Genomic DNA, 27,246 nt, shown 5'->3' with positions numbered 1-27,246 from the left:
TCCCACAGCTTTCAACCTTTTTTTTTAAATCTGTACTTTCCAATTCCAAACCCTGATGATTCCTTAAAGGTTATTTCCCCCCCTTTAAATGATTTTGATTTCTGACTGGGCTTAAGGAAAAAGACTAATTAATTATGAATGAATTAACTTTCCCAACTTAATATTTACCAATATATTTTAGAAGAACTGTAACTATGAAGCTGCCAGCTAACCATGAAGAATGGAAAATGTATAAAAAGCTGGATAGATATGCATGTATGAGACAAAAATTGTCAGTTTGCTTTTGAGGTGCTTATAGTTTCCTATTTTGAACTGAGGCAAGTTGTCAGTTTCCCATTTTTATGCTAAACTAACCGGGTGCTGGATGCGGCTTACAAATGAGAAAATGGTATTAATCTTGTCCTGTAATTTCCCCGGCACTTCCTCCAAAATGCATCATTTAAAAAAAAAAAAGAATTGTATAAATTGAAATGTGTAAACTGTATGGTGCCAAAACTATTAAAGTGTCTTTGCTAAATAGACTTAAAGTATTTCCTTACATACATTTCTCATGTATGATGAAACAAACATTTCTATTCCAAAATATATTTTGTCACTAGTTGTATTTTCTGTCTTACTTCCTGTTTATATATATATATATTCAAGACTGAAAAAAGCATGCATGAACTTGGTTTTGGTCACCATTTCTTAGGTTAATGAGAAGAGGGGCAGAAGGAAGAGAGTGTACTCAAAAGAGCAATATTTTTTAGAGGACCTTTTGTTTTTAACCATTCCTCTCCTCTGTGTACTTTACTCTCCTGCATCATCACTTGCACACGCAAATTAGTATCTCTAATTTCCTGCCCATTTTATTCAATTATATACTAATTAAATCAGTTTTGCTTCCACAAATGTCTTATTCTCTTTCTCAATTATATTCCCAATTGCAATGATCCATAGACATCCTGATTCACCCTGAGCATAACCACTTCCTCACTCAGAAGGGACAGACAGTGATGCAGGGAGAGCGAGCCGGAGCTGCCCATAAATTGCTTTGGAGAAGGAGAAGGAGACGGAGCTAGAGACGCAGCAGATGCATTGGCAGGCGCCGAGTTGAGCCTTTTTTTGTCCTCTCTCTCTCTCTCTCTTTCTCTCTCTCTCTCTCTCTCTCTCTCTCTCCCGTGTTTCTTTTGTTGCGTCGGTATAAAAAAATATCGGACGCACGTTGGCAAAGGCGACCACCTGCAAGACTCTCATCCACAGCCAGGCTGCTGGAGCTGGATCCAGTGTGTAGCTGGCCGTGCGGCAGGCTAACGGTGGGCTAGCAGGGGGTGAGGAGAGGAGGGAGGGAGGGAGGGGGGGGGGGGGGGGGGCTGCAAGGCTCTGTGGCAGCGAGAAGAAGAGGGAGGAAAAAAAGAGAGGAGGAGGGGCTGTGGTGGGCTTCCTCTGCCTCACAGACACATTTTATTGACTTGCTAATTGGATGAGGCACTCGGAGGAGAGGATGCGGTGACCGAGAGTAGCTGCTCTCCAGAGGAGGGATACGGGCACAGGGAAGCGTTACTCGGGATGCGTGAATCTGGCTGCTTCATCTCCTTCTTTTTTTTCATTCTGGAAACATAACAACAGATGTTTTTCAGCATCTCCCAGTGACCCTCACACCGTGCATGAATCATTTTATGCATGACATTGTCGAATGGAGGCTCCGGCTGCCTGACGCTCCATGACAAGTGAATGATTTCATTTTGATGTTTTTTGCAGCCTGTTCCTGCTCACCTGTTTTTTTTTTGTTCAAGGACTGATCAGATTTAGCCATTCTCTTTTTTTGACAGCGACGGTCGATACGAGTGGTAATCTAATGGCAAGATAATTTTTTCAGCAAATCGAAAGATACAAGAAACTGTGTCATGGATATTCTTCGGAAAAATGAAGGTAAGCTATGAGAGAAAGCCGAGACACGCACTCTGATAAGGTGGCATCGTTTAGCCAGTAATCATTTTAGTCCCATGTAAATAAACGGATTAAGCAAATGTTGGTAAATCCGTTGCAAAATTCCGGTCTGAAATCTGAGCTTGAGACATCAACACAGTGAAAATATATGTCTCCTCTAGTTACCTATGTGTGTTTGCAAGTCAGATGTGAATACCTGAGTTTAAGAAGGAAAGCCAAGAGGAGTGAGGAATGTGAATGAATCAGTGGACGAGACCCGTAGTATCTGTGTGCATTGAAGAGGATTAACTGAGGCGTTCAAATAACAGTCTAGACTCCTTTCACCACTGGGTCAGCAGTGTGAAAACATACTGGAAATTTGCAATTCAAAGCGTTCCTTATATCAACCCTTTATTAAACATGTCTGAAAGGAAACTATGCACAGACCGGATATTAGACATAATCATCCACACAGGGTTTGATCTTCGATGTTCTTTCTCCTCTGCTCCAGTCCTGTCCTGGTTGCCATGACTTGAGATGTGCAGGTCTGGCTTGGTCAGAGAGCAGGTGCCACTTTGCTGAAGTCCGCTGTCCCAATGAGCAAGGCAAGCAACACACAGAGACGCACCACCTACCTCATTTCCCTCACTCTGGTGAAGGTTGAGGCCGTGCCAGAGGATGTAGCAGGGAACCAGAGGGAGCCTCTTCCAGAGGGGGAAGGGAGTCCTAGGAAGGAGGAGGAGGAGGAGGAGGAGGAGGAGGTGAGCAATGCCCCTGAAAAGGATGAAGGACCTGAATGTATAGCAGTGGGGAGAGTAGAAAACCCACCGGCGGCAGAAGAAGTGGAACAGGTGCACTATGTCAAGTATGGCAGCCCCAGCGAGACCTGGGGGAAGCCTGAACGGAGAGAAACCCACGGTCACCAAAAAGACTTTGTGTCAGTTGGTAAAGACACTTCTTTCGCGCCTCCACCTGCAAGGCAAATGGTCAAAGTGTACGGAGGCACTACCTCCGAGGGGGCTGTGCGCCGAGAGGGGCCTCGCTCTGACGCCATGCGCCCCAAGACGGAGCTCTACAGAGAGCCCCCCGTGCTGTTCCTGAAGGGCGAAAATGGAGCCGAGCTGAACATTCGATCACGATGCAGCCTCCCGTTTTCCATCCCGCCGCAAGTCGGCCAGCGCCCCGAAGTCCTGATGAGGTCGCACGCGGGAGGCAACTCTGCATGCTGGAGGGAACTGAGAGAGGCCAACGCAAGCCTGTATCACTCTGCAAGGACTTTGGATCGAAGGGAAAACCGCTTCGGGGACCAGTCCCCCTCGATGGCAGCTACAACTCTGGGGCCTTACAGGGCGTCCTGGGCCGACAGCGACGGCAGAGGCACGCTCATTCGCCCCGGAGCGCCCCTCAGCGGAGGATTTTCCGGCATAATGACCAAGGACAGCCCTCAGGGGGAGAGATTTAAGACGGTCTCCGTTTCCTTGCCGGCACCTCCTGCCACCGACGCGTCCAGGCCTCAGAGAAAAGGCACAAGCCGTACCCTGGACAACAGCGACCTACATACGGTGTCAGATGACCTGAAGAAGGGGAAGGAGGGCCAGCGCGCTCCCCCCCGCGACAGAAAGGTGCTCAAGTTCATCAGTGGCATTTTCACCAAAAGTACAGGCGTGCCAGCCAGCGTCGGCACCGCACCGCCCCTCTATCCAGCTGTGGAGAGGGGCTCCAGCGAGGACGAAGGTAAGGCTTGGTGTTCAATACATTTGAGTTAACATGATATGCAAATTATTTGTATCGATTAAGGCCCAATCAAAATGCAACCATAACAAAGAGGGCACTTGATGGCATAGCAACAGAACAACAGGTGACAAATAAACTCACGGTTGTGAGTTGTTTTTACTTCCCCCATCAGCCTCATTTGGACTTTAATCAAGCCACTAACAAGACAATAGTATGTGGTTACATATTTATTGTCTTTTATAATGCCCTCTCTGCAGCAAGCCTAAATACAGCAAATGTCCCCCCTAGAAGTTTCAGTAATGATACTCAATCATTTACTCAAACATTTCGGTAGTGTTGCTGAAAACTTCACACAGTGGCGAAAGTCAATCAACGTAGTTTCAAATTGGATGTAGCACTAAAATAAATAGCAATGTCTGTTTATTTTCAATTATAACAGTATTAATAATAATCATAATAATGATGTGCTCCTTTTTCATATATGACACAGCACCATAAAAGAACTATATTAGAAGATTAAATGCGTTTAAAACCAAAATAACATCTCGTCTCAAGAAAAGTTATATAAAAGTATATATTAATATATTTATATAATATAAATGTGAGTATTTGCTGCATTTTTATTAAATGTAATAGTTGTCAGTGTATTGTGGATTTGCACTATTGGGTTGAGCTACTTGAACAAGTCACATTGGGAAATTACCATGGCATTTTCCCACCATTTTCTAACATATAATAGATCAATCAATTCCTTAAATGGCGATGAGAGTAATTGATCACAGGATCTACAATAAAAAAAAATATCTTTTTTGACTGAAGCTCAATCAAATTCTTAGTCAAATTCAAAGTCCTCGATGAAGACCGAATAAAAATATGACAAACATAAAACTACAAATTCAACTTGCCTCCAAAGGGAATTTGAACTTAATTAATGTTGCAAAGAAAGTTTTAAAAGAATCCCAACAGATTGAATAACGTCACTATATATTTGTGGAGTGGAAATGGTCAAAATGCTCGAGCTACAGAAGTCAAAATGTTTTCTTTACTTAAACTAATGCCCACAATGCTTCAAATATCAGTATTTGGGAATTCCTCAAACCCTGAAACTCAAATTAGTTCACTCTAAAACCATGAAAACACCATGAAATCTTCAAACCTCTATATTTGAAATAAAGGAATCTTTCATCTTTATTGATACATTCTAAAGAAAAGAGTGTGGTATCAGAGTAAGCTCTGAATAATTTGTCAATGAGTAAGTGGGACATGAATAATTAAGGATGGGGATACACAGAGCTGTGTTCATCGGAGGAGTGAGGGAGCGAGAACCCGCTACTTCCTGTTGTGTGCGTGGAGTTAATCAACCTTCAAATGGAGCCTGTTCATTCGCCGATGTTTGGGTCTGCAAACGGCGCTCTCAACATCATGTCTTGTGGAACTTTTCATTTCAGCATGTTACGTCAGCGCTCCAATGATATGAATGAAAACTGAATTTATTCACATTAATTCAGAAGATATTGGTCATCATTGTCAAAGCATATATTTTTAGCACCATACCTGCACAGACGGGTGTCGTGTCTTTATGCCTGTCACACACGTCGCTGTATCCAAGAGAGACCATTTATTGTATAGAGAGTGGGGCTGGAGGCTTCTGGAAAATGGAGTTGCCATGGCAACAGCAAGCCATGAGAGTTGCTGTTTGGTCTGTGGCGTGACGCTGTCGACGGAAGGGGGGGGGGGGGGTTATGTGGGTGTGGGGGTTGCCCAAAGATAGGAATGAGGCAGAGTCTCTGTGGTTTAAAGTTAGAATCTGTGTCACCAGTGAGGACGAACGGCCAACAACGTGGCTCCGCCCGAGCTCAGCACGACCCAGCGGCTCCACAGCGCGCGCGTGTGTGTGTGTGTGTGTGTGTGTGTGTATCAGCTAATGAGGGTTTCTGCATTGAGTTACACAGTGTGTGTGTACAGGATGTCAGCAGTTCGGCCACATGTCTGTGTCTATCTGCATGCGTGTATATGTAAGGGTGCGTGTACGTGTGTGTCGGTGCGTTGTCAGTCTTTATAGTGGAAAGTGTTTTACATAAATTCCTTAAAGATATTAAATAAGAGTTTTCTTCTTTGAACACCAGCGTTTATTTGTTGTCTTATTCCTTCAACAAACCTGCACAGCTGGTGGATCATTATGATCACAGTTAAGAAATAAAGTGGATTTATTAAGCCGTAATGTCATAGACTATTTAACATCATGTAGGTTTTGGTTTTTAACACTCGATCACTATGAGAAAACAAACATAAACACAGCACCGTCTGAATTTGTTTTATGATTGGTAATAGCTCATCTTAATGGTGTAAAAGTTCTGATATGATGAAATGTGATGCATTTGGTCTTTACAGGCAGAGAAAATATATCACTTCCCCAGTTTAACTGATATATTTTGTCTTCACGGGGTTGTTTTATATCAAAGTTAATAAGGATCGTGTTTAGTCATCTTCTGATGCAAATCAAAGGCGGTCTGAACTGACAGAGGAATGAGAACACTAATCTCTGGAGATACTGACGCCTTATGCAACAGCAGTTATCTTCCATCATTGCTAAAAGAGACATTTCATTTTTATCTCATAGAAAATAAATTTGAACATAACGTTTTTGGTCCTTGAAGTATAAATACATCAATCTTAACCAGTCATTCTGTGCCAAATTTTGCCCTAGAGACGTATTCTTCTCACAAGTAAGAATCACCAGTAATAGCTTTACTTTCTCTATGCAGTGTCTTTTTTACGGAATACTATATATAAATAAATTCAACTCAATGTAACGTACCCGTACAGGATTGTCATTGTTTTATTTTGTAGTTTCATGTCTCTTGTGTCCCTGGGGTAACTTCACTTCCTTTGGGTGTCTCGTCATGTCGCCATGCCATGCCATGCCATGCCACGCCACGCTGTGCCACGTAGATATCTTGTGTATGTTGTTGTTTGCAGTCCTTGTCTCTATGTTTTTGCCCCCTCCTTGCCTTCCTGGATTTTGGGGATTTTGAGTTTCTTTTTTGACTATTACAGTTTCCTTTTTGTTTGAACTCGGCATCTGAGTCCTCCCTGAAGAATGAGGCAGATTGCTGCTCTTGCATCAGGACTCCATGGCCGACAATAAAAATGAACACTTGAGTAAAACCCCCCCGTATCCATACATTTATATTAGTACTTCACTCTGCTGGCAATCAGATCTTTTCAAATGTATTTTTGAATCAGTACTCACAGAGCACAAAGTGGCATACTGTGTTGTGCTATAGTTGACACTAACTTTTATAACACTCATGGAAATGTGTCTTACTTCACTAGGAACAAGATGAATTATCTCCCCACAGCTGGCGGAATTCTATTTTAAAGGATCAATACATTGAGTGATGAGTAGAAGAATGCATGTCTTGTTGGGAGGGGTTTTGCAGGGTAACCATGATACGAGGCAAAAACAGTGGCATGTTTAACAACGCTGGTGTAAATATCCAGCATCCAGTACATTCGTACACTTGATTTAACTTTCTGGGTGCTCAAGCTGTGACTGTGTGGGAGCTTCAGCCTGGTGGGGAGGCTTGGACTCTGACTCTTCCCCTGTGTGCTGTGTCCACAGGGAGTCAGGCCAAAAACGGGCCAGTATTCAATAAGAACTCTAAATATACCTATTTTTCTCATTTCAAAATGAGTTAGAAAAGGAGACCAGCATGTCTTCTCTGTTCAGAACGAGATCTAGGTCTTGCTTAACTTAGCTTAGCACAAAAGGGTGCCATGTTTAGCCTTGTTAGACTTTTCAGCCCAGCTTAAGACACAGACTTAAAGGGCTCAGCTTTGCAGAAAATACCCCATTTCTTCTTTTACAGTAAGCAACACAAACATGTTTTACTTTCTATTATTAATGTTTTCCCTCTGCTCCTTTTTGGATGTGATTTTCTGTCTCCAGCTGCATGCACCAACAGTCAAGAATGGACCATGAACCAAACTGTCCAAGAGCTTCACTTGGTAAGCATCAGGGCATAGCTTTCACAAACTGCTGTTAGATCTGATTATGAGTTCATATATTATCTCACTTGTGTGTTTGTGCTCTCCAAGGGTGTTTTGGGAGGTCTGTGCAGTGGGAAGTCCGCTCTGGTCCACAGACACTTGACAGGAAGTTACCTGCAGCTGGAGAATGCTGAGGGTTGGTTTCAGACGTCATCATCTAAAACCTTCTGTCTGTGTTGTCGTAGCACGATGTCAGTAGACAAATGACAATTGAGCTTAATAACATTAATGCATCTGATTTTGACGATCCATGTTATTACTTATGCGTTGGCTTTTCATGGCGTGAGACGACAAATTTTAGCCAAGTCAAAGTGTGTCATTCTTTTGTGTATTTGCAGGGCGCCAATACATTAAGGACGTCCTAGTTGATGGACAGAGCCACCTGTTGATGATCAGAGAGGAGACAGAACTCCCAGGTGCTCAGGTGGGTTTGTCATTCGTTGATGTAACCCTAACCCTAACCCTACAACTAATTAGTTCAACTTCATTAAATCTAGTCTTAACTGTCAGCCTGCTCCTGTTATTATTCCACTGTCATACTTCTGCTCCTCCCTTCTGTTTAGCTTGCAAATTGGTTGGATGCAGTCATCTTGGTCTTCAGTTTGGAAAATGAGGCCAGCTTCCAAGAAGTTTACAGAATCTACCACCAACTGGCCGCCCACCGGCCCGTTTCCGAGATACCTTTTGTAGTAGTGGGTACTCAGGGTGAGGCACTTGCACCCAAAAAGTGCTCTTATTCCGGTGTTTGCCGAGATGAGCTCATATTTGTGATTTTTACTCTTTTTTTAAAATTCTTTTAGATAAAATCAGCAGCTCCAACCCCAGAGTAATAGATGACGCCAGGGCCAGACAGCTCTGCTCAGATGTGCGTCGCTGCACATATTATGAGACCTGTGCAACGTACGGGCTCAATGTGAACCGAGTCTTCACTGACGGTGTGTTTACAAACATGCATAAGATGCACATATATATATAATGGCTATGTGTACATTTTTCAACTAAGACTTTTTGTTCCACAGCTGCCCAAAAGATAATGGCTGCAAAGAAGCAGGCTGCTCTTCTGGCTTCCTGTAAATCTCTCCCAAACTCCCCCAGTCACTCTGGGGGCTCCACCCCGGTTTCGGGGGTCTTTCCAGGACAGGTAACTCTGTTAAAGTCCATCTGTTACCAGCTGTCTGAAAGAATAGTGCAAAGTTATACCTTTTAGATGTATGTCTTGTGTTTTATTGCATATGTTAGTCTTGTTGTCTGTTGTAACAAATGATTTCCCTTTTCATGGGCATTCGTCTGTTCTTCATCCCCAACCCTTTTCACTCTGGCTCTTTTCTCTCCTTAGGCCAGTAACGGTGGTCAGAGCAGTGATTACTCTTCATCACTTCCTTCCACTCCTGTGATCAGTCATAAAGAAATCGGCAAAACAGTGAGAGGGGAAAAGCAAGACAGTGCCACTCCCGGGTCAGTCCGCAGTGCCACCCGGAGACGCACCTCCAGATTTGCGGTAAATTCACTGTTTGTTACGGGCCATAAAGAATATTCACACAAACTTTTGATCAATGTTGGTTGAACGGTGAGGGAATTTAAAGTCTGTGGTCATTTGATTTTTTGTTTTGTTAATCAGTCTATTGCTTTAAATCTTGGTGAGATTATATTCACATTATTAGGGCTTATTTGATCAATGGTTCATATAAAAATAGTGATGCCACAGCCTGGATAAGGCTGAGTGGCTGATACTCAACATCTTTCTATAGCCATCCCTTACATTTAACATCCAGCTGTTGAAGTCAGTAGGAACTCAGATGTTAACATTTTCTGGTTTCAAGTGACATGCAGAACAACTTTGAAGGACAACCTTCCTAATTATTGATGTCTAAATGATATTGGTCAACCAATGAGCCCATTCTGGCCTCTGATGATGTTCAATGGTTGTTGTGTTCTTTTCAGGGTCGCAGAGGCAGTGACTCCAACAGAAGGAGTGCAGACTGTATGGGAGACCTGGGCAGTGGACGCTTCATTCCCATCAAACAGGCAGGACACTGATTTACGCTTCAAATCAAATGTGTGAAAGCAGTTTCATCTTTGGGAGTGACGAAGTCTTCTCATCTGCCAAATCGGCCTTATGAATAGAATAGTGTGTGTTCTTTGTCGGGTGCAGTCATCATGCTGTCGTGATGTGTGACATGAAGATATTTGGAGAGAAATTCTCATCATTCAGTTTTGTCACCTCCACCAGGGCATCTTGCTAAAGCGCAGCGGGCACTCGCTCAACAAAGAGTGGAAGAAGAAGTATGTCACACTGTCCAACGACGGCATTCTGTCCTACCACTCCAGCGTCAACGTGAGTTAGTGTGTAAGAACTGCGTCATGGTACGGAAGGTCATCCCTGACCTCATGGTGGTTGATGGCTTGGCAGGACTACATGCTGAATGCACCTGGGAAGGAGATGGACCTGCTGCGGGTGACGGTGAAGGTGCCAGGAAAGCGACCACCTCGTGCTGTACCCGCCTACGGCCTTCCAGTCGGACTCAATGGGCGCGTCAAAGATGTGCCGGGACCCGAGGGGGTCAGCCCAGGTCAAAGAGTTAACAAATACCATACATTTTTAAATTCCCCCCCGCCCCCTCCAAAAAATCCAAATCCAAACAAAATCATCAGTTAATGTGCATAAGCAGAAAATAGTATCTTGCTTATACAAAGGGCAATGCCCTGGAATGACTCTCCAAACTGCTCCTTTTCTTTGTGGAGTTTGATGTGAGTTTAGTGAAACGTAGTGCCTAATGACACTAAAGAGAAAAAAATGAGTTCAGAGCTCTAGTACCCTGTATCTTTTCTCTTTGTCTGGAGCTCACACATAATCAGTACTTTCAATTTTCGTTTCAGTAGCTCTGCTTTACATTTGATGTTGATGTAGATCACTTCATAATGGAGTGCATGCTTGCTGTCGTGTCTTCAGTCCCTGTAAGTGCCAGCAACCTCCTGCAAGTGGAGGAAATGGAAGGGCTGGGTGGTGCACTGTTCCTGAGGGGCAACAGAGGCGTGCAGCGATGTCCCTCGACTCTCTCTAACCACGCTCAAAGTGTCGGTCAGTTATGGACCCTCGTCTCTGCCCATGTTCAGCTGCACCAACATGCAAGTTTTGTACATGCAAAAACATGCAATACATTTGGCGTGTTTTCTCTGTGATGTGATTGGCAGACTCTGCAGTTGAGGGCGTGTCCAGCTCATCCTCCACCAAAGACGTAGGTTCCTCCTCCCCGCTGACGGACAGGAAGAAACATCGCAGAAAGAAAAGCATGAACCAGAAAGGAGATGCAACCATTGGCCAAGCAGATGGTAAAGCAAATGAACTTTTCTACTCATAATAATAATTACATTATATTCAATAAATAGTCACCTTATAACATGTATTTCCCTCTCTCTCACTCTTTGACTTTTTTCTGTATTTTTCTGTTCCTGTACAGCTAAGCGCAAAATGTGGAAACTTAAAAGCTTTGGTAGCTTAAGAAACGTAAGCAAGACAGGTAATGTCGATCTGTCGTCTTTCTAACTCTGAGCTTCTACAAATGTCTGTTTGTCTTCTTGTGCTGCTGTAACTTTAGGGAGGGGTGTTATATCCTATCAAGCTGAATCATTTTATCTACAAGTACCTTTTGAGAACTTCACTAACTTGCTAAACTGCGGTCAGAGATGGAGGCTAAACTGTTGTGATGAATGCAACACATCTTTGTAGTTTATCATTTTAACATGATATTGATGATATATCTACTTTTGTGTGACAGATGAGGATAACTTTGACTTCCTCATCGTGTCGAGCACTGGCCAGACGTGGCACTTTGAAGCCCAGAGTGTGGAGGAGAGGGACTCCTGGGTCCAAGCCGTGGAGAGCCAGATCCTGGCCAGCCTGCAGCTGTGTGAGAGCAGCAAAAATAAGGCAAGAATGAACAAAAGGCAGCAATCATTTTGTGGGCAAATGCGCAGTCTTGTGTTTCATGCAGTGGTGAAAATGCAGCTGGTATATTTCTATTTGTATTATTTGGCCTCAAATGTTCCTGCTCGCATCAAGGAGGACAGAGTCAAACACTTGAGGTTGTGTATATGCAAATCGGGGGCTGTGGGGCAATACTGCTACCCATTTAGCATGAAATTGTGTCTTTCCATCTCATCAGATGAGCTTTTATTGCAAGTCTACAGAATAATTCTTTAAGCTTTTATTGGCAGAGCACACACGCAGAATAGAAGGGCTCAGCTGTTAAAAATATTTGTTATGTTACATAAAAAACATACATATATATATATATATAATCTGCACTTGGAAGTACATGTGTCGGGTTGTGGGCTGTTTATTGGGCACCCTGAGTCTAGTGACTAAGGATTTTCTTTCTCTCAGGAGGATCTGCCCTAGAATACTGTGCTACTTTTAAAAGGGATGAGGGAAGCTAATTTGATTGGCTATTACCAAAACCCATCTCCATGACCGTGTGGCACAAACTAACATTGCTGTCCTCTAGCAGGCTGCACTGGTTTCTGTTCTTGATTTGGGAGTACCTCTTGGTGCTGAACTTGTTTTGACATTAAAAAATATAATTTATTACTATGTTTCTGAATAATTATTTTCTTTCGTTTGCCGGTGTTTCTCCATTTTAACGATGAACTGTGTTTTCTGCAGGCCCGCAGGAACAGCCAGAGCGAGGCAGTGGTTTTGCAGGCAATCCGCAACGCAAAGGGCAACAACTTCTGTGTCGACTGTGACGCTCCAAGTTAGTGACCCACATTAATGGCTTTTCTTCTCTTTCTACATCGTGTCAGTTTCATTTAAAGGGCCGGAGTTTCAGGAGGGCACCTTTAAAACCTTACTACTCAACTTCTGTGGCACGACAATTGAATGCCACATTTAAAATAGTAGAATACTGTCATCCATATCTATATAGTTCAGTTTCAAATGACTGCCTGTATCCTTCTCCTCCAAGATCCAACCTGGGCCAGTCTGAACCTGGGGGCTCTCATATGCATCGAGTGCTCAGGGATCCATAGGAACTTGGGGACCCACCTGTCGCGGGTTCGCTCTCTAGACCTCGATGATCTGCCGCGAGAGCTGACGCTGGTTCTCAGTGCCATCGGCAACCACATGGTCAACAGCATATGGGAGGCTCGTACATTGGGCAGCCGTAAGCCGGCACCTGATGCTACACGGTAAGGACCATGACCATGATGAGTACTGCTTGAGTTGAACAGTGTTTAGGTATGAGCCCCACACTTATGTTATTTGTCAGTCGTTACTGAAGAGGAGACGGGGCTAAAACTGCGTAATGGTCGTATTTTCTTTCTCCCTTTGCTTGTTCAGTGAGGAACGGGAGTTGTGGATCAGAGCCAAATATGAGCAGAAACTCTTTGTGGCGCCGTTGCCCCCTCCCTCTCCTGGCGAGGGCCCAGACATCACCCTTTCTGGCCGTCTTCTTTTGGCTGTGATGGAGCACAACCTCCCAAGGATGCTGCTCCTTTTGGCCCATTGCACTAAGGAGGACATTAACGCCCCTCTCAGCCTGGCGCTCTCCTGCAGGTCGCTCGTGGCGCTGCGAATGCCTGGCTCTGCCCTGCACGCTGCCTGTCAGCAAGCTGATGTGGTGATGACGCAGCTTCTCGTTTGGGTGCGTTTCCCTCCCTCTCGATCATAGGAAGCAATAAGATCTAGGGTTGATCGTCGGATTTCCAGTGCAATGCTGATTGAGCGAGATAGTGTAGCAGTCAAGGAGCCATTACGCCAACGTGAAATGATTTTAAAAGTCTTCAGAGTGTAAAATATTATGTAGAGCCATTCAAAACTGGCAAGATAATCATTGTTACCCTTGAAGAACTTCACAAAAGTAATTTCACAAAAAACAAAAAAGCTTTAAAAGTGATGACTCAGCAGACCACTCAATGTGATCTATAAGTGTGAAAGGCAATGAAGCTCAATGAGTCACACTTTGTTGGATACTTTAGGAAGACGCAGATCAAGTTGCAATTAATTATACGTGACAAAACATCTTAATAACTTAGAAACTACCTAATTGAATCTACTAATTTATCTTCTTTTTTTCTAAATTCACTCCAGTATGGCTGTGACGTTCGTCACCGGGACGCTCAGGGGCAGACAGCTCTGGTTCTGGCTCGCAGCGCTGGCAGCCAGGAATGCGTCGACATCTTACTCCAGTACGGGTGCCCAAATGAACCGGCCTCCTCCTTCTGCGTCGCCACCACAGTTGGTTTTGCAGCCGCTGCCACGCCGAGCTTCCCTGTTGCCATGACGCCGAGCCTGACGGTTGCCACCACCCTCAAGATTTCGCACAAGAGCGGCGGCGGTGGCGGCGGCGCCAGCTTGAGTTACAGCACCTCTAGAAGAGCAGTGTCATAATCTAAATGTGCTGTGGTATATGTGGCTCATACTGTCCCCTACCTCCCGCGGGACTGTTGAACATGTGGCCAGATGTTGCACTACTGAGGTTTTAAAAAGGGGGTTTGTTTGTGTGTGTGTGTGTGTGTGTGTGTGTGTGTGTATCAGGGATGAAAACACACATTGTTGACAGCGCAGGTAACAACACTTTAAGTCTCCCAGAACGATCAAACCAAAACAAAAAGAGAAACTGTCCAGGGAGGAAATAACGTGACATTACATCCTCTGTGTTCGGATCCAATAGGAATGTATTGCACTGTATACCAGCTGGTACGATTCATACGTCATCATGCAGCCAACTTGATTCTCCACTCCGTTAACAATTAGAGTTTACCTTTGGCCTCAAAAAAACATGTATTTAAACACTAAATGCATCCACACATTGCAACTTTATGGACAACAAATGACCATTTTAAATTCCGAATGCATATTCTGTTCAACACAGCCTCATCCACTGCATTAATAATGTAATAAAACAGACTTTACAGTGGCTAAAAAAAAGAAGCTTCTTTAAAGAAATTTAAAAGATCTGTATAGAAATGCATCGATAAAGATATTATAATTCTGAAAGATTGAAAGCTCCATTTTTGAGATTACTATTGTACGATTTGTACAGTTGGTTCTGTGTATAAAACGGTTACTCGTGGCTCTTCAGATATTTCCTGTACAGCATCTTGGTTTGGTTTTCCTTCAACAAGCAGTGGATTAACGCTTTGCCATCCAAGACTGAGATTTCTATGTTATGTCATTTGTATCAATGTGTGTGACATTCATCATGACGCAGCTCATCATCAGGGCGAGTGTAATACTAGATGTGTAAATGCCTTGATTTTGATTGAATGTATACAAAACCAGAGGGTTTCGGTTTTCCAGGCTGATACAGTTTTGGTGGACTGTCAGGGTGTTTTATTTTTTATTTAACTAATAGTATTCCTGTTGTGACTAATAGAAAGTACATTTTAATAGATTACAACTCTGCAAAGGTTCTGATCTATAAAACTGGGCCTTTGAATGACTATGATTATATTTATATCGATTATAGTCGATGGAAATCAACATGTAATAGAGGAATGTTGGCCAATCTAGTATGTTAAAAAAGGCATAAAAACCAACCCTCTTGCAGTACTGTATGTATTTTTGTGTTAATCTGAAGACTCGGCTGAGTGTACATGTCTTTGATGTAAGCATCGCTCTCCATTTGTATTTTTTTACTCATGCAATGATTCATGGAGCATTCACTATAATACACTAAGGCTACGCCCAAGCTGTGGTGTTTCTGTACTAAGTTGTGAATTTTTCCGTAAAGCAAAAAAGGCGAGCTGAATTTTTTATTATCTGTTCATTATTATCAGCAGCCGGTAATGAGGGGGAGGGAAGCTCCAGCAGGCGGCAACTTAATGCAGTAGAGTTGCATCACCTGTATGCTGCATTGAGTCCGTGTCGAGGTGTTTTCTGGACGGGTGAGGCGGGCGGCCGACACTTTGACACTCGATTTAGGATCTGAGCATCAGATCTTCTTTATCAAACCGTCACTCACTGGCTGCGACTCAATACCTTTTTTTCTAGGTCGAGGTCGTAAACCTTTTTCGGTACCATAATACCACGGTGGAGAATCAGTTTCATCCATTCACAATAATAACCTGATTGTTGTGGGCAAAAACGCATCAAGACACAAAAGTGACATATGTGGCAATGTTTTTAAATTGATGAAATGTATAGATGTCCATGTTCAGGAACCACATTGAAATATCAACCAATACAGCGAGTAAAATAAGTAGTGAACACGTCATCAATTTTCTCAGTAAATATCTGCCCTAAGGTGCAATTGACGTAAAGCTTTCACCAGATAACAACCCAAATAATTCAAACATTTGATTCTTGCTACATAAGCGTGGTGGGTAATGACCAGAAGCCTCCTGTGGGGAGAAACTGTGCATTGCGCTGTGATCTTTGCCCATTCTTCCACACAAACAGTCTTCTTTTTTTCCTCTATTGATTTCTTATTGGATTGAAGTGAAATGATTGGCTCGGCCATCAGCAGCTTTATTTTTCTTTCTCTGAAACCAGGTGCGAGTTTCCTTGGCTGTGTGTTTGGGATCATTATCTTGCTGAGATGTTCACCCTCGAGAATGTCTTCCTTCAATTATATGAAGTCTGCCAGTGCAGTATCCTGATAAAATGTGCCGTGATGCCCACACATATACGAACTTTACTGTTGGTTTTGTGTTTTTCGGATGATGCGCAGTACCAATCGACCTCCAAAAATGATGTATTATGGCATCCAAAGAGTTTACTTTTGCCTTCATCTGACCAGACTATATCCCCCCAGTATTTCACAGGCTTGTCTAAATGTTGTGAGGCAAACTTTAAACGAGCTTCAACATGCTTTTTCTTCAACAATGTACTCTTGCCGGGTGAGAGTGCGCACAGGAGTTCTTTCTGAAGCTTTTCACAAGCCGTCTTTGGCTCTCGGACAACTCTTCTGACAATTATTTTCAGTCCTGTGTGAATGTTCCAGTGAGCACCTTTGAAGACTTTAAAGGTGCTCACTGGAACATTCACAAGTTTAGAAATCCTTCTGTGACCAATGCCATCGGTATGAAGGTCTTGGGAGAGCTCTGTGAAATACATTAACAGGGAAAACTCTTGACGCGTTCAATACTTATTTTACCTGCTGTATATGGTTTGCATACATCATAAAGGAACAGTTCACTCCGATAAACAATAAAGCTGTCGTTGTTTTTTGCCCAAAATGTTATGTTTTTAATCAGAATTTTGGTTTATAGGTCATCAAAGTGAAAGAAATCAGCAGCAACAATATTGTTCCTTGTTACCTCCACTGAGGAGGTCATGTTTTGGGTTTGTTTGTCAACCATTTGGATAGTTTGAATAAAACTTGGTTTTTTAGGCTGAAGCTTGTGCCAGAGAAGAAGCTGCCTCATTTTGGATCGGATCCAAATCACAGATGCAAGACACTGGTTATTCATCACTTTTCGTTCAGGGTTCGGTTGACTGCACACAATGCACACCTTCACGTGAGCCCAAATTCTGAAGTGGATTTTGATTCCTTTGATACTTCACTTATGTGCGAACATTATGTGGTTAAACTGTTGATATCATTCAAAAGCAAGGGATCCAAGCAATTCATTTTCACACAAAGGTTCTCAAAAGGATCAATTAACAGTTTAATAATTTGCAGTTATGGTGGCGTTCAGATGAAAAAACATGTGTGTAGCTTCAACTACAATAAACATGGATCACTGAGCTGAGATCAGTGGAGCCCTTCAGCACGACTGAAAATGTGCGAGTAAATCTTTCCAGTTTCAGTCTTCCAAAACGCAAACACCACGCTGCATGGAACCAAAGGCAAATGGGTGTTTGCTCTTTGAAAACAGGTTTTATTAGCACATAATTATCATATCATAACTGATGATACATTTACTGATACACAACAATTGATTTTAATTGAGTTACATATATTCATGTAATACTTAACTGCAATATTGTTGGATACAATTCAATTCAACATATTTTCACATTTTAATGTAAACTGTCAGTATTTACCAGCTGGTAAATCATTCACATCATTATGTTGGTGTTATTTATTTAAAATCTTCATTTGGCAACATCAGCCATAACAGCTTAAATCACACAATGCTGATTAATAGGAGATGCTGTTGCTGTTGGGAAAAGAAAGAGTAATAAATTAATATTCAAGAAGAAATCATACATATTCATACTCAGCAGCAGCAAGTAGGACTTTTACAAATATGTTTGTGTTCATGGGCTTTCTAATCATCTCTACCTCACACTGAATTCCTGCGTAGATTATTGACAAAAGAAAACTCCTCTTAAGCTGTCTGCAGATTCCCCTTCTTCATTCAAAATAAATGCACAGTCCATTTTGCAGTAGACAATGTCATCAGCGGGGAATGCACCTTTAGAGATCACATTTCAAGTGCTTCTAGATGTCCGTTTGAGAGATTATCAAAGCGTTGCATAAAGAGACTCCTCCTGTGTTAAATGATGATGGGACTGAATCATTGAACTAGGCAAAGATCTTCGTGATGAACTCCCGGAAACGTTTAGCGTACTGCTCCGGATGAACTGTTGAGATTTCTGCTCCTGCCTACAAACACACACACACACACACACACGGTTGATTAGAGACACTTGGAATGGAAAATAAAAGCAACCCTTTCCAGGGTAGAGATGTAACGACGGAACATGCCGACGGGTCCTCACCCCGTGTTTGACTGCCTTGGCAGCGTGAGCAGCTTTCTTCTTGGTGTCGTACTGCGTCAGCACGTCAATCAGACCCATGAAGTACACTTCCCTCTGGGGTGCACCTGCATTGGTGAGTGATATGAACACATGATACTGTCACTTACCTCACAGCATGAGAAGAGGTTTAGGTGTGATACAGCACACGGGCTTAAATAACTTTAATTTAAACTTGCCAGAGGTCGCTCAGTGGACTCACCTACGGCGCTCTGAGTGGCGTACACGTCCACGTAGGGGTCAAATTCTCCAGCACCCATGGGTTTGAAGGAGTTCATATAGGCACCGATACCCTCAGGTGGGTTGGATCCCGGAGCTGGAGCCGAGCTGTTTTCCTCCTCCTCTTGCTCATCGTAGGACGACTCCATCTCCTCCTCCTCCTCCTCCTCCTCCTCCTCCTCCTCCTCTTCCTCCCTCTCAGCCCGTTCAACATCGTGGATGCCGAGCAGCAGGCTGTAGTCCATGATCCTCATACGCACCAAAAACTGCAGCGAGAGAGGATACACACAAATTATGTCCGAGATAACAACGCTTGCGTGCTTCTTCAGAAGTATTTTCTCACCTCGATATCTCTGCTCAGCCGATCCACGATCTTTCCCCTCTCCTCGTCGCTGACGTAAACTTTTTGCATGTTATTCCTGAAGTCTACGTCTTTATACGTCGGCAGCTCCTTCACCTGCAAATAAAGGGTGAGGTCATGTAAATTTACATTTAGCCCCGTGATAACAATATTCACACATATTTTTCTCAATAAATAAGGCAGATGCTGTTATCACACAGGTGTCAGAAGTTGACAATGCTAGCAGAATTCAATTTGACCCATTTATCCATGGCAACCTACTCTGTCACGCTTTATACAACCACTGTCATTATTAATAAAAAAGGCTTTCTTACAGAAAACCTTCTTACTATTGCTAAATTAAGTAGCATTTTCAACATGGCTGGGTGTGAATATCTACGATTTTATTTAAAATCCAATGTGTTATCCGTTATAATGTCTGCCTGTAATTGAACTCGATTTATTTTAAAGGTCGTCAAATACACTGTACTAAAAAAAACTTGTTGAATACTTTACTTGTTAATGGAAAGAAATCTCCCTTCATCCCTTTAGCAAATGTGCAATTATCACCACGCTCGTCGGTCTGCAGAAAGCGCAGCTTGTGGGACAACCTTTACAATAATTAGATCTCACCTTCTCTTTAAAACTTGCCTCACGAGACAACAGGGACCCCTGAGGAGAGAAAAGAAACACTACAGAAACCCTTCTCACACATTGCTCCACAAAACAAATGATACAATCACCAGCTGTTGAGAGTCTGTGAACGTCTTCACACGGGATACATGAATAGACATGAATCCAACCACCTCGGGGCAACGTGAGCTGTATAGAGACAAAAAAACTCAGCGTAGCTCCTCTGATGCACCATTCCGCTGGTGTGCCATCAAACAATACGCTGTCCATGCTGATTACAGTTTGAACGATCATCTTGCTACACACCCTGTGCAGGATTTACCTTGAGGTCATACTTCCTGTGTACGTGCAGTCTGCAGCTGAACATGTTCCTCATAACCAATAGGTATGTGTCCTCGCTCTCCACAGTCAATCGGTACATGGCCAGGAACTGAGGCAGCAGCGTGCTGCCGTGGCAGGTGACGATATGCTAGAAGTGAGCAGCAGTGAGCAGACAAGGAATGGTGAGAAAAATAAAGGAGACCCAGCAGCGTGTGAGTGAGTCCACACTGTACGTTTGCTCTTGTGTGAACGTGCAAGTGATGCGATACACAGAATGGTTTCACATCAAACAGATCCACTGGTGGCTGCAACTGGTGGGAGCAAATTAACATGCACCTAAGAAATGCTGGATTTAATCTGCTTTATTCTATAATGTCAAAGGAGGTTTGCAGGCCCCAAGTATGCAAAAAATGGGATTTGATGTTACACTGAATGTGAGCATAACGTTTGTTTGTTTACAAGAAAGGGTTTGGGTTGGGGCAGCAGCTGGATTATTTTAATAATTGAGCATTCTAATTCACAAATGAACCATGGAATTAATCAAAGACTAGTTGTTGTTTTATTCAAAATGTTTGTCCATGAACTCTGGTCATGGATCATTACATATAAAAAGAAGGTACTCTCCTCATCCTAGGGCTTTGATGTTGTAAAACCTTTGCCATGGCAACCAGGGTTATCACAGAAGACGCAGGAAAATACTGGTGCACCAAATGTAAATGATGAAATGTATCCTCAGAATCTCCTGCTTGGAGTTAATACCACAAATGGATTAACAAAGATCACTAAGAAAGGACATTTAGACCTCCCACTAAGGGCCTGTGTTATGCCTACCTGGTGATACTCAGAGAGGATGTGGTGCATTTCCTCCACCTCCTCACTGGAGATTTCTTTTACTACCAAAGTGCGGTCGTATGATGCCAGTAGCAGCTTTCCGCCTTGCCCCTCTTCGTCTTTTATTGGAGGACTGCGGGCCAGAGACACCTGTTGGTGAGGGAGAGGATCGCATCGCTGAGCAACCAAGGACAGCAGCTTAAACAATACATCTTTCCAGTGGAACCTTTTAGGCCCATTAGCTGCCGCCCAGTTTTTGATTATGTAAACATCTGAAATATCCGACACATGCTTTTGTTTTAAGACGTGAGTTGCATCATTCTTGTAGATGTGGAGAAATTGAACTTTTATCAGCACTTTTCCTCACATCAATTAGGTGCTAAGCAAATGCAGTCCTGCAGTCCCCCCTAAGCTGAACAGATGATGACACAGTCTGCCACCTGGCACATGCAAAGAAATGCAAATGTGGAAGGGAGCAGCTCAACACACTCAAAACCCTTGAATTCTTTGTGTTTGTGTTGTACATCTCTTTACCGGAAGCATCTTGTTTTGGTTCATGCTTTCTGTGTTGCACAACCCGATGATCATTATATATATAGTTTTATTATAGTCTTACCTGGTAATCTTGGTCCTCGATTCCAAAGTGTTCTCGCAGGTTTCTGAACACTTGGGGACAGTAGTCCTTGAATTTGAACTGTCCTGGAAGTTTCTCTCTGTGGAACAAATACATGATATAAGAAGATTGTGGCTTCATGTGCTGAGACTTTTCTCATGATGAGTTTGACTGGGAGCAACACTGGAGCTCAAGTCAATAAATATCAAAGAACTGCAGCACAAATAGGCAATACACCAAAATAACATGTTCAAATCACTTGATCAAAAGGTTCACACGATTAAATGTAGCGGAGATACAAATTGTATTTATTATTATGTGTAAGTATATGTGTTTTCTATAATGACACTTAAACTTGACTTGTGTGTTTAAAGGCCCGTTGGTGTCTCCTGTTTTCTAGCAGTCCAAATAAAATAAATGCCATCATTAGTTATATTTAAACTATTCAATTCTAAAGTATTTTTCATATCAGGCGACATGAAAAAAACTCAAGTTAATCTAACTTGAGAAAACATACTTCATTGTTCCTCGCTTCATAAATCTTTACACAACCTGGATTCCTCAGTGGATTAAAGGATTATTGAAAGCCCGTCAAGTCGTCCACTCTCCATCCGTATAGAAACTGAGTCGCAGGGCGGACGCAATTAACAGCACAGCTTTCAGTAATAGTTGTGAATCCATGACAGGGTTTTTGTTATGTTGTGTAAAGCCAATGTTTTCCGTCGAAAATACCAATTTAGCTGTTTTCTGTTTTGTTTGAATGCAATTCATGAACGTTGAGGAACAAATGCATTTCCAACTCATGCAGTTTCTCTCTTTTACGTCACCCTGACAACACTGCACACTATGTTCAAGCTAAATTAGTAGTGCTTTCATCTCTAAGGGACATTGGCTGTAGCCAGGGTAGTATTGTTGGTGTAAAAATATATGGTTTAGCTATAATTTCTGATAAGCACAGGCGGGCGTATAATTCACATAAAACTACAAAAATGTGTGTGAATCACAGGAAGAGAAGGATGAAGGTTCCTACAATGAGACCGAGAGAGTTGAGTGGAGCACAGTACTTGTTGAAGAGGTGGTTGCTGACTTTGATCTTGGTGCTGGCTTTGAAGTCGTCTGGAAGCAGCATGACAGGTACGGGCACATGGCTCAGGTCATTAATCTGCGCGTGACGGTGGACGAACAGTTAATGAACATATTCACTCACAGATATACATCTACAGTACTTTGTGGGAACGTACCTACCGAGTGGTTGACTCCCCACATCAACACGCTCAACACGGGGTCACTGCCTCGGAAAACCTCCACTTTCTGCTGCACAAAGTGATTCTTTTTGGTTTTCCTTTTGGGCGCCAGAGTGTTCAAAAGGCTGGAGGTGTTCCCAGGAGAAGACATCGCGCTTCTCAACCGATCCTCAGCGTGTGAGCCGGCTTCCACTTGTCATCCGCTGCTTTCTGTCTATGTAAAGTAGCCTGAAGTCCAGCTGGTAGGAGTCTCTGCAGCAACCTGCTGGTGGTGTGGTGGAGCGTGTGCAGCAGCAACGACATCAAACACCGACAAACCCCAGACCATAATCACCATCATTATGGAAGCACTTTGGAAAAAAAACTCCTTATGTGGACTTATTAACTCATAATTATGAGTTAGCATCTAATCGTTTTTACGTAATCTCAGAAGTATGAGATATTAAGTCACTATTAAGAGGTAGTTTGTCATAATTACGAGACACTAAGTCATAATGCCATCTCATCTTATAATTATGACGTAGTATCTCATAATATATGTATATTAAATCATTACTTTGCCATTATAAAACATAAAGGATCTTAATTTATTTTTTTAGGTGGCGCAAACAGATTTCCATGCCGTTGCATGTTATTTGCCACTGATCCTATAAGCCTACACATACAAACTTATAGTAGATACCTTTGTCAAACTTTAGTTAGTGGTAGCTTTGTTACTAATTTGCTGTAGTCTTGAGTTATAAGCAGTTCAACTAGAGCAACTTCATCTTTTTGTAATTTCTCAATTTATAATGAAGACATGAAAGTATTCAGTATTTTGGATGAAAAACAGCCAAAATATAGTGCTACAGAAATATTGCAGTTTTTTATTTAAATTTTCTAAAATAACCCACATTTATCTTGGGACCCTGTGACAACACTGCACCTTCTTTGTTTGGAGCCACTCTCATCGTGTATACCCTTGTATTTAATATCTTATAACATTATCTAAATGATAAGATGAGAGTCAAATAGTACACCTCTCAGTATAATAAAAAAAACTGTACATTTTAGGGAACGTACTTTTATTTAATATTTTATTGGCTTTTTACAAACATTGTAGATCATTGTAGACAACTATGTGTTTGGGCAGATGATAAAATGTCATAATGGTTTTATTGCAGACAAATTCTAATTGAGTTTGATCTCAAAGTGCCTTTAATCTCCTTTCTGTTGAATAATAGATATTATTCATGACTTATTCATAATAATGGCCCTTTGTGATGTAATAACAATTCTTCATAAAGTTACATCTGATTGTTACTGTTCAACCTTGCGTTAACACAGCAAACCTATGTTAACTGCTTTCATCTTCTTTTTCCTCTTCATCTTCATTCATGATGTTAGTTTAAATACTAAATTAGTACTCCAAAATAATCAATTGGTTCTCAAAATAGACAAAATCCTCAAAGCATGGATAAAGTTTCTTGTGAGCATGTTTGCTTTATTGACTGGATGTCAGATTTTTCCTTAATGTTCAAGAGGTACATTTTCTTCATATTGCCCTCATGTAATTCTGCATTAGAAATTCAGGTTTTTATATAATAATACCTAATAAAAAGAACAATAATAATAATAATACCTTGGCTGCTCTAGTGGCCAACCACTGTTAATGCCTTATTCAGATAATATAAATATTATATTCAATGTAACATAAATAGGATTACATCAAGAGATACATGTACAGTAATTACAGTTATTCAATTATCGTAAAAAGTACTGAAAATGTACATATAAATATGATACAATGATCCAAATCATATTGTTAAAGATCTTGGTCAATGCCTGGAAATAACATATATTATTAGTTAAAATGGTGAAGCATAAAGATGAACAATTTGAATAGATATAACTGAAGGGGCAATAAATATATGCATATATTGACAGGCGAAAAAGTTGATATACATTTGATATGGTGTTCTTTTCGATCTCATATCAGTTGATAATGTCTAATCATTACACTCTGAATATGTTCAGTAGAGGGCGCAGGGATACAAAGTTACTCCTGATTTGGAAACAGCTTTTCATTGGCGGAGAGCTGTTTCTGTCTGCTTTGAGCTCCGTTACGTTCTGTATTGGTGTTCCTTCATCTTCATCTGGTATCGGCGATGAAGCTCCAGCCTCCTCTGCTTCGGTCCAGGCATCATGCATTTGAACAGCTCAGGCCTCCCCTCTGTTTAGTGCTGGAGGAGACTGGCATGCCGTTCTGATCCACACACCAGCAATTGCCACGCCGCTTACCTCGGGACGACCAACACTGCACAAGCAGAGCAAATAAAAGATTGTTTTTGCAGCTGGAAGTGCAACCAAAGCGTGCAAAAATGTTGTTCACATTGCCATTAGTAGCATCCGACCTATTTGCAAACATACCTGCTTCTTCCGAAAGAAACCCCGTTTGTCACAGTTGGGCATGTATATATGATGATGCAACTTAAATACATGAGCATCAAGACCTTTGATAAGTGAAGTCAGCAGTTTACGACACGGAGTCTGTGGGGAGAGTTCAACAGATAGTTTACCTCATGTCCTGTTTCTTTGAATTATTAAGGTCATCAGATGAAGACGATCTAGTTACCTGGTCTGGATCTTCAGTAGCGGCTTGGTCTAGGATCAAACACAGACAAAAGCATTCCCGTATAACTATCACAAACCCACTAGGAAATCATAGCAGGATTGATTGAACTTTCATTCGCTGGTTAGATATGACATTTAATGACGTCACCCTCTCAAAAGCAAATGAATCAGTGAGTTTTTAAAAATCCATAAATCACGAGCCTCACCCGAGCCTGGATTTCATCTTACCTACAGTCTGGGCATTTTCAGTCGGTCCGACGCCGCTGGCATTTTTGCAGACTCCCCTCCCTTCCAGAAGGGCACGCAGGGGCCTCGGCTCATCCTCTGAAGGCGCACAACGCAGACCGCCGGCGCAGCCCACTGTGTAGACCCCGCATGCTTCTCCAACGGCCGGGGCGGTGGAATTTGAATCTGCCGCCGGTTGGCTCTGCGTGGACTGTGATTTACAGGTGGGACATCCTCTGGACGGGGTGGTCGGCACCGCTGAGCTCAACAAAGCCGGCTGCAGGAGGAGCAGCGCCAGGATGTCTAAATACAGAAGCATCTTACTCTGAAAGTTGCCAACTATTAAAATGGGAGCAGAACAGTCCCGGACAACTGACTTGTTGACTGAGGAGTCTTGGTTTAGAGACTCTGACTGCAGTGTGCCGAGAGGTGGATCGAAAATTCCCTCAAGCGGAGGTAAATGGATAATGAGGCTGCCAGACACGACTGGCAGCAGCTTTTAAAGAGTCGAAACCAGTGGGGAAAGGTATGGGAGGGTACATGATGGAGAATGTTTTCACACAGCTGAGCACACCCTGTTTCCGTGCACGCATGCTCATACCACTTGTTGTTTTCATCATTCGTCAACCAGTGTATTCACTTTCATTTGACAGTAAGTGTGATAATTGGCTACTTTGAATTGATGCTGTGTTTTAAGTTACATAGAAATCTCTCAGGAGATATTTAAATATAATGCAAACCTAGCTGCACCTCAACCATTCTGAAAATTGAGAAGTTATTTCCATTAAATTGCCTCATAATCCCTAATTGATCTGTGCTGTTTAAGGAGATTATTTTGAGCCGACAACACACTGCACATATAATGCACATAACTTTTTGAAAAGTATAAACAAACCCACTTTCCATATAGGATACTGGAGAGAAATTACAAGGACCATAAAAACAAGTGAAAATGGTTATTTCCTTGCTTCCTGTTCTTGTTTTTGACATTGTGAGGACTTATATTTTAATGTCAACGATAAACACTTGGTTCACAGAGCGTGTTGACAAAGTCTGTTCCAGCACGTCTAAAGATTGTGAGGAAAAGGCCAACACTGAGCGGCTGAAGGAGTGCCTATCAGGGTTTGAATGACTAAGAGATGAATAGCTACATGCAAAAAGTCCCACCCTACTTATTCCAATGTGAGTCATAAACAGACAAGACGAGATCTCAAACTGGTCTTAATCCTCATTTTGTGACAAATTTATTGTAGAGACAAATACAATATAAATATAGACCAATACTGAAATACAGGGATTAGGCTGCTTAATCTGTGTGGTGATTCTGAATTCAGAGGATTTCTTCATTACGGTTTCCAACCGTTCTTCAACTTTTACGAAATGTATGTAAAGGTTTCTAGAAATATAATACCCTATACAATAATATTAATCAATATTCCAGCTTTAGATTACCCTGTGATGAGAAAAAAATGTAAATGAATGAAAAGGCCTCAATTCATCACTTGGTAATGTACAAACAATATCTTTTCTTGAATGTTTCTTAAATATTTGTACCTCTTCAATTCAATGGAATATCCTCGATATTAGACTTATGCTAGACTCCGACAACTCTGTGGTTTTTGGCTTTACAATAGTCCAAAATCCAAACTTCATAAAATATGTATGTAGAATGATGCAGGCCCATCAGCATGGAGAAAGAGGAAATTACGACCACAGAAGTTGCTATTTTAAGCCCACCATCAATTAAAACGGCTTCCATAAAATACACTTGTCTCTGACAAAACCTTCAGACTTCAATTTTTCT

The 27,246-nt window shown here is 42.1% G+C and overlaps 3 protein-coding genes across 3 annotated transcripts; 1 reads left to right on the top strand and 2 right to left on the bottom strand.

The window, feature by feature from the left end:
- The first annotated feature begins 1,347 nt into the window (after positions 1 to 1,347).
- LOC119229976 (arf-GAP with GTPase, ANK repeat and PH domain-containing protein 1-like) lies at positions 1,348 to 16,875 on the top strand. The gene is made up of 20 exons (XM_037490881.2): positions 1,348 to 1,911; positions 2,420 to 3,642; positions 7,595 to 7,653; positions 7,744 to 7,831; positions 8,034 to 8,119; positions 8,259 to 8,400; positions 8,496 to 8,630; positions 8,715 to 8,836; positions 9,032 to 9,193; positions 9,637 to 9,720; positions 9,926 to 10,030; positions 10,106 to 10,265; positions 10,646 to 10,774; positions 10,888 to 11,025; positions 11,154 to 11,213; positions 11,472 to 11,623; positions 12,359 to 12,449; positions 12,660 to 12,882; positions 13,034 to 13,337; positions 13,784 to 16,875. Exons 2-20 carry the CDS (start codon positions 2,505 to 2,507, stop codon positions 14,081 to 14,083), a joined length of 3,678 nt encoding a protein of 1,225 aa, XP_037346778.2. The 5' UTR covers positions 1,348 to 1,911; positions 2,420 to 2,504; the 3' UTR covers positions 14,084 to 16,875.
- A 559-nt stretch (positions 16,876 to 17,434) lies between these two features.
- LOC119229977 (phosphatidylinositol 5-phosphate 4-kinase type-2 gamma-like) lies at positions 17,435 to 22,862 on the bottom strand. The gene is made up of 10 exons (XM_037490882.2): positions 22,606 to 22,862; positions 22,425 to 22,522; positions 21,364 to 21,460; positions 20,748 to 20,897; positions 19,918 to 20,064; positions 19,596 to 19,634; positions 18,966 to 19,079; positions 18,606 to 18,888; positions 18,368 to 18,471; positions 17,435 to 18,251 (listed from the first exon to the last, which is right to left on the bottom strand). Exons 1-10 carry the CDS (start codon positions 22,753 to 22,755, stop codon positions 18,171 to 18,173), a joined length of 1,263 nt encoding a protein of 420 aa, XP_037346779.2. The 5' UTR covers positions 22,756 to 22,862; the 3' UTR covers positions 17,435 to 18,170.
- Positions 22,863 to 23,661: 799 nt separating this feature from the next.
- Positions 23,662 to 25,924, bottom strand: LOC119229422 (insulin-like growth factor-binding protein 3). The gene is made up of 4 exons (XM_037489731.2): positions 25,446 to 25,924; positions 25,219 to 25,247; positions 25,014 to 25,133; positions 23,662 to 24,900 (listed from the first exon to the last, which is right to left on the bottom strand). Exons 1-4 carry the CDS (start codon positions 25,759 to 25,761, stop codon positions 24,787 to 24,789), a joined length of 579 nt encoding a protein of 192 aa, XP_037345628.1. The 5' UTR covers positions 25,762 to 25,924; the 3' UTR covers positions 23,662 to 24,786.
- Positions 25,925 to 27,246: the final 1,322 nt, after the last annotated feature.

Source organism: Pungitius pungitius, chromosome 8 (genome assembly GCF_949316345.1).
Source record: "Pungitius pungitius chromosome 8, fPunPun2.1, whole genome shotgun sequence".
Lineage (NCBI taxonomy): Eukaryota > Metazoa > Chordata > Actinopteri > Perciformes > Gasterosteidae > Pungitius > Pungitius pungitius.
The sequence above is the reverse complement of the archived record's forward strand: the minus strand, read 5'-3'. Positions and strand labels throughout refer to the sequence as shown.

What these genes read in the sequence shown, in the direction of transcription:
- LOC119229977 (XM_037490882.2), bottom strand. Translation starts at nt 22,755, where the DNA reads ATGTCTTCTCCTGGGAACACCTCCAGCCTTTTGAACACTCTGGCGCCC. An exon ending in TCGAGGACCAAGATTACCAG is followed by an intron (nt 20,898 to 21,363) that starts GTAAGACTATAA and finishes CCTCACCAACAG; the next exon opens with GTGTCTCTGGCCCGCAGTCC. An exon ending in CGCCACTCAGAGCGCCGTAG is followed by an intron (nt 18,472 to 18,605) that starts GTGAGTCCACTG and finishes TCACCAATGCAG; the next exon opens with GTGCACCCCAGAGGGAAGTG.
- LOC119229976 (XM_037490881.2), top strand. Translation starts at nt 2,505, where the DNA reads ATGAGCAAGGCAAGCAACACACAGAGACGCACCACCTACCTCATTTCC. An exon ending in CCTACCACTCCAGCGTCAAC is followed by an intron (nt 10,031 to 10,105) that starts GTGAGTTAGTGT and finishes ATGGCTTGGCAG; the next exon opens with GACTACATGCTGAATGCACC. An exon ending in CCGGCACCTGATGCTACACG is followed by an intron (nt 12,883 to 13,033) that starts GTAAGGACCATG and finishes TTGCTTGTTCAG; the next exon opens with TGAGGAACGGGAGTTGTGGA.
- LOC119229422 (XM_037489731.2), bottom strand. Translation starts at nt 25,761, where the DNA reads ATGCTTCTGTATTTAGACATCCTGGCGCTGCTCCTCCTGCAGCCGGCT. An exon ending in TGAAAATGCCCAGACTGTAG is followed by an intron (nt 25,248 to 25,445) that starts GTAAGATGAAAT and finishes GTTTGATCCTAG; the next exon opens with ACCAAGCCGCTACTGAAGAT. An exon ending in GTTTCTTTCGGAAGAAGCAG is followed by an intron (nt 24,901 to 25,013) that starts GTATGTTTGCAA and finishes CTGCTTGTGCAG; the next exon opens with TGTTGGTCGTCCCGAGGTAA.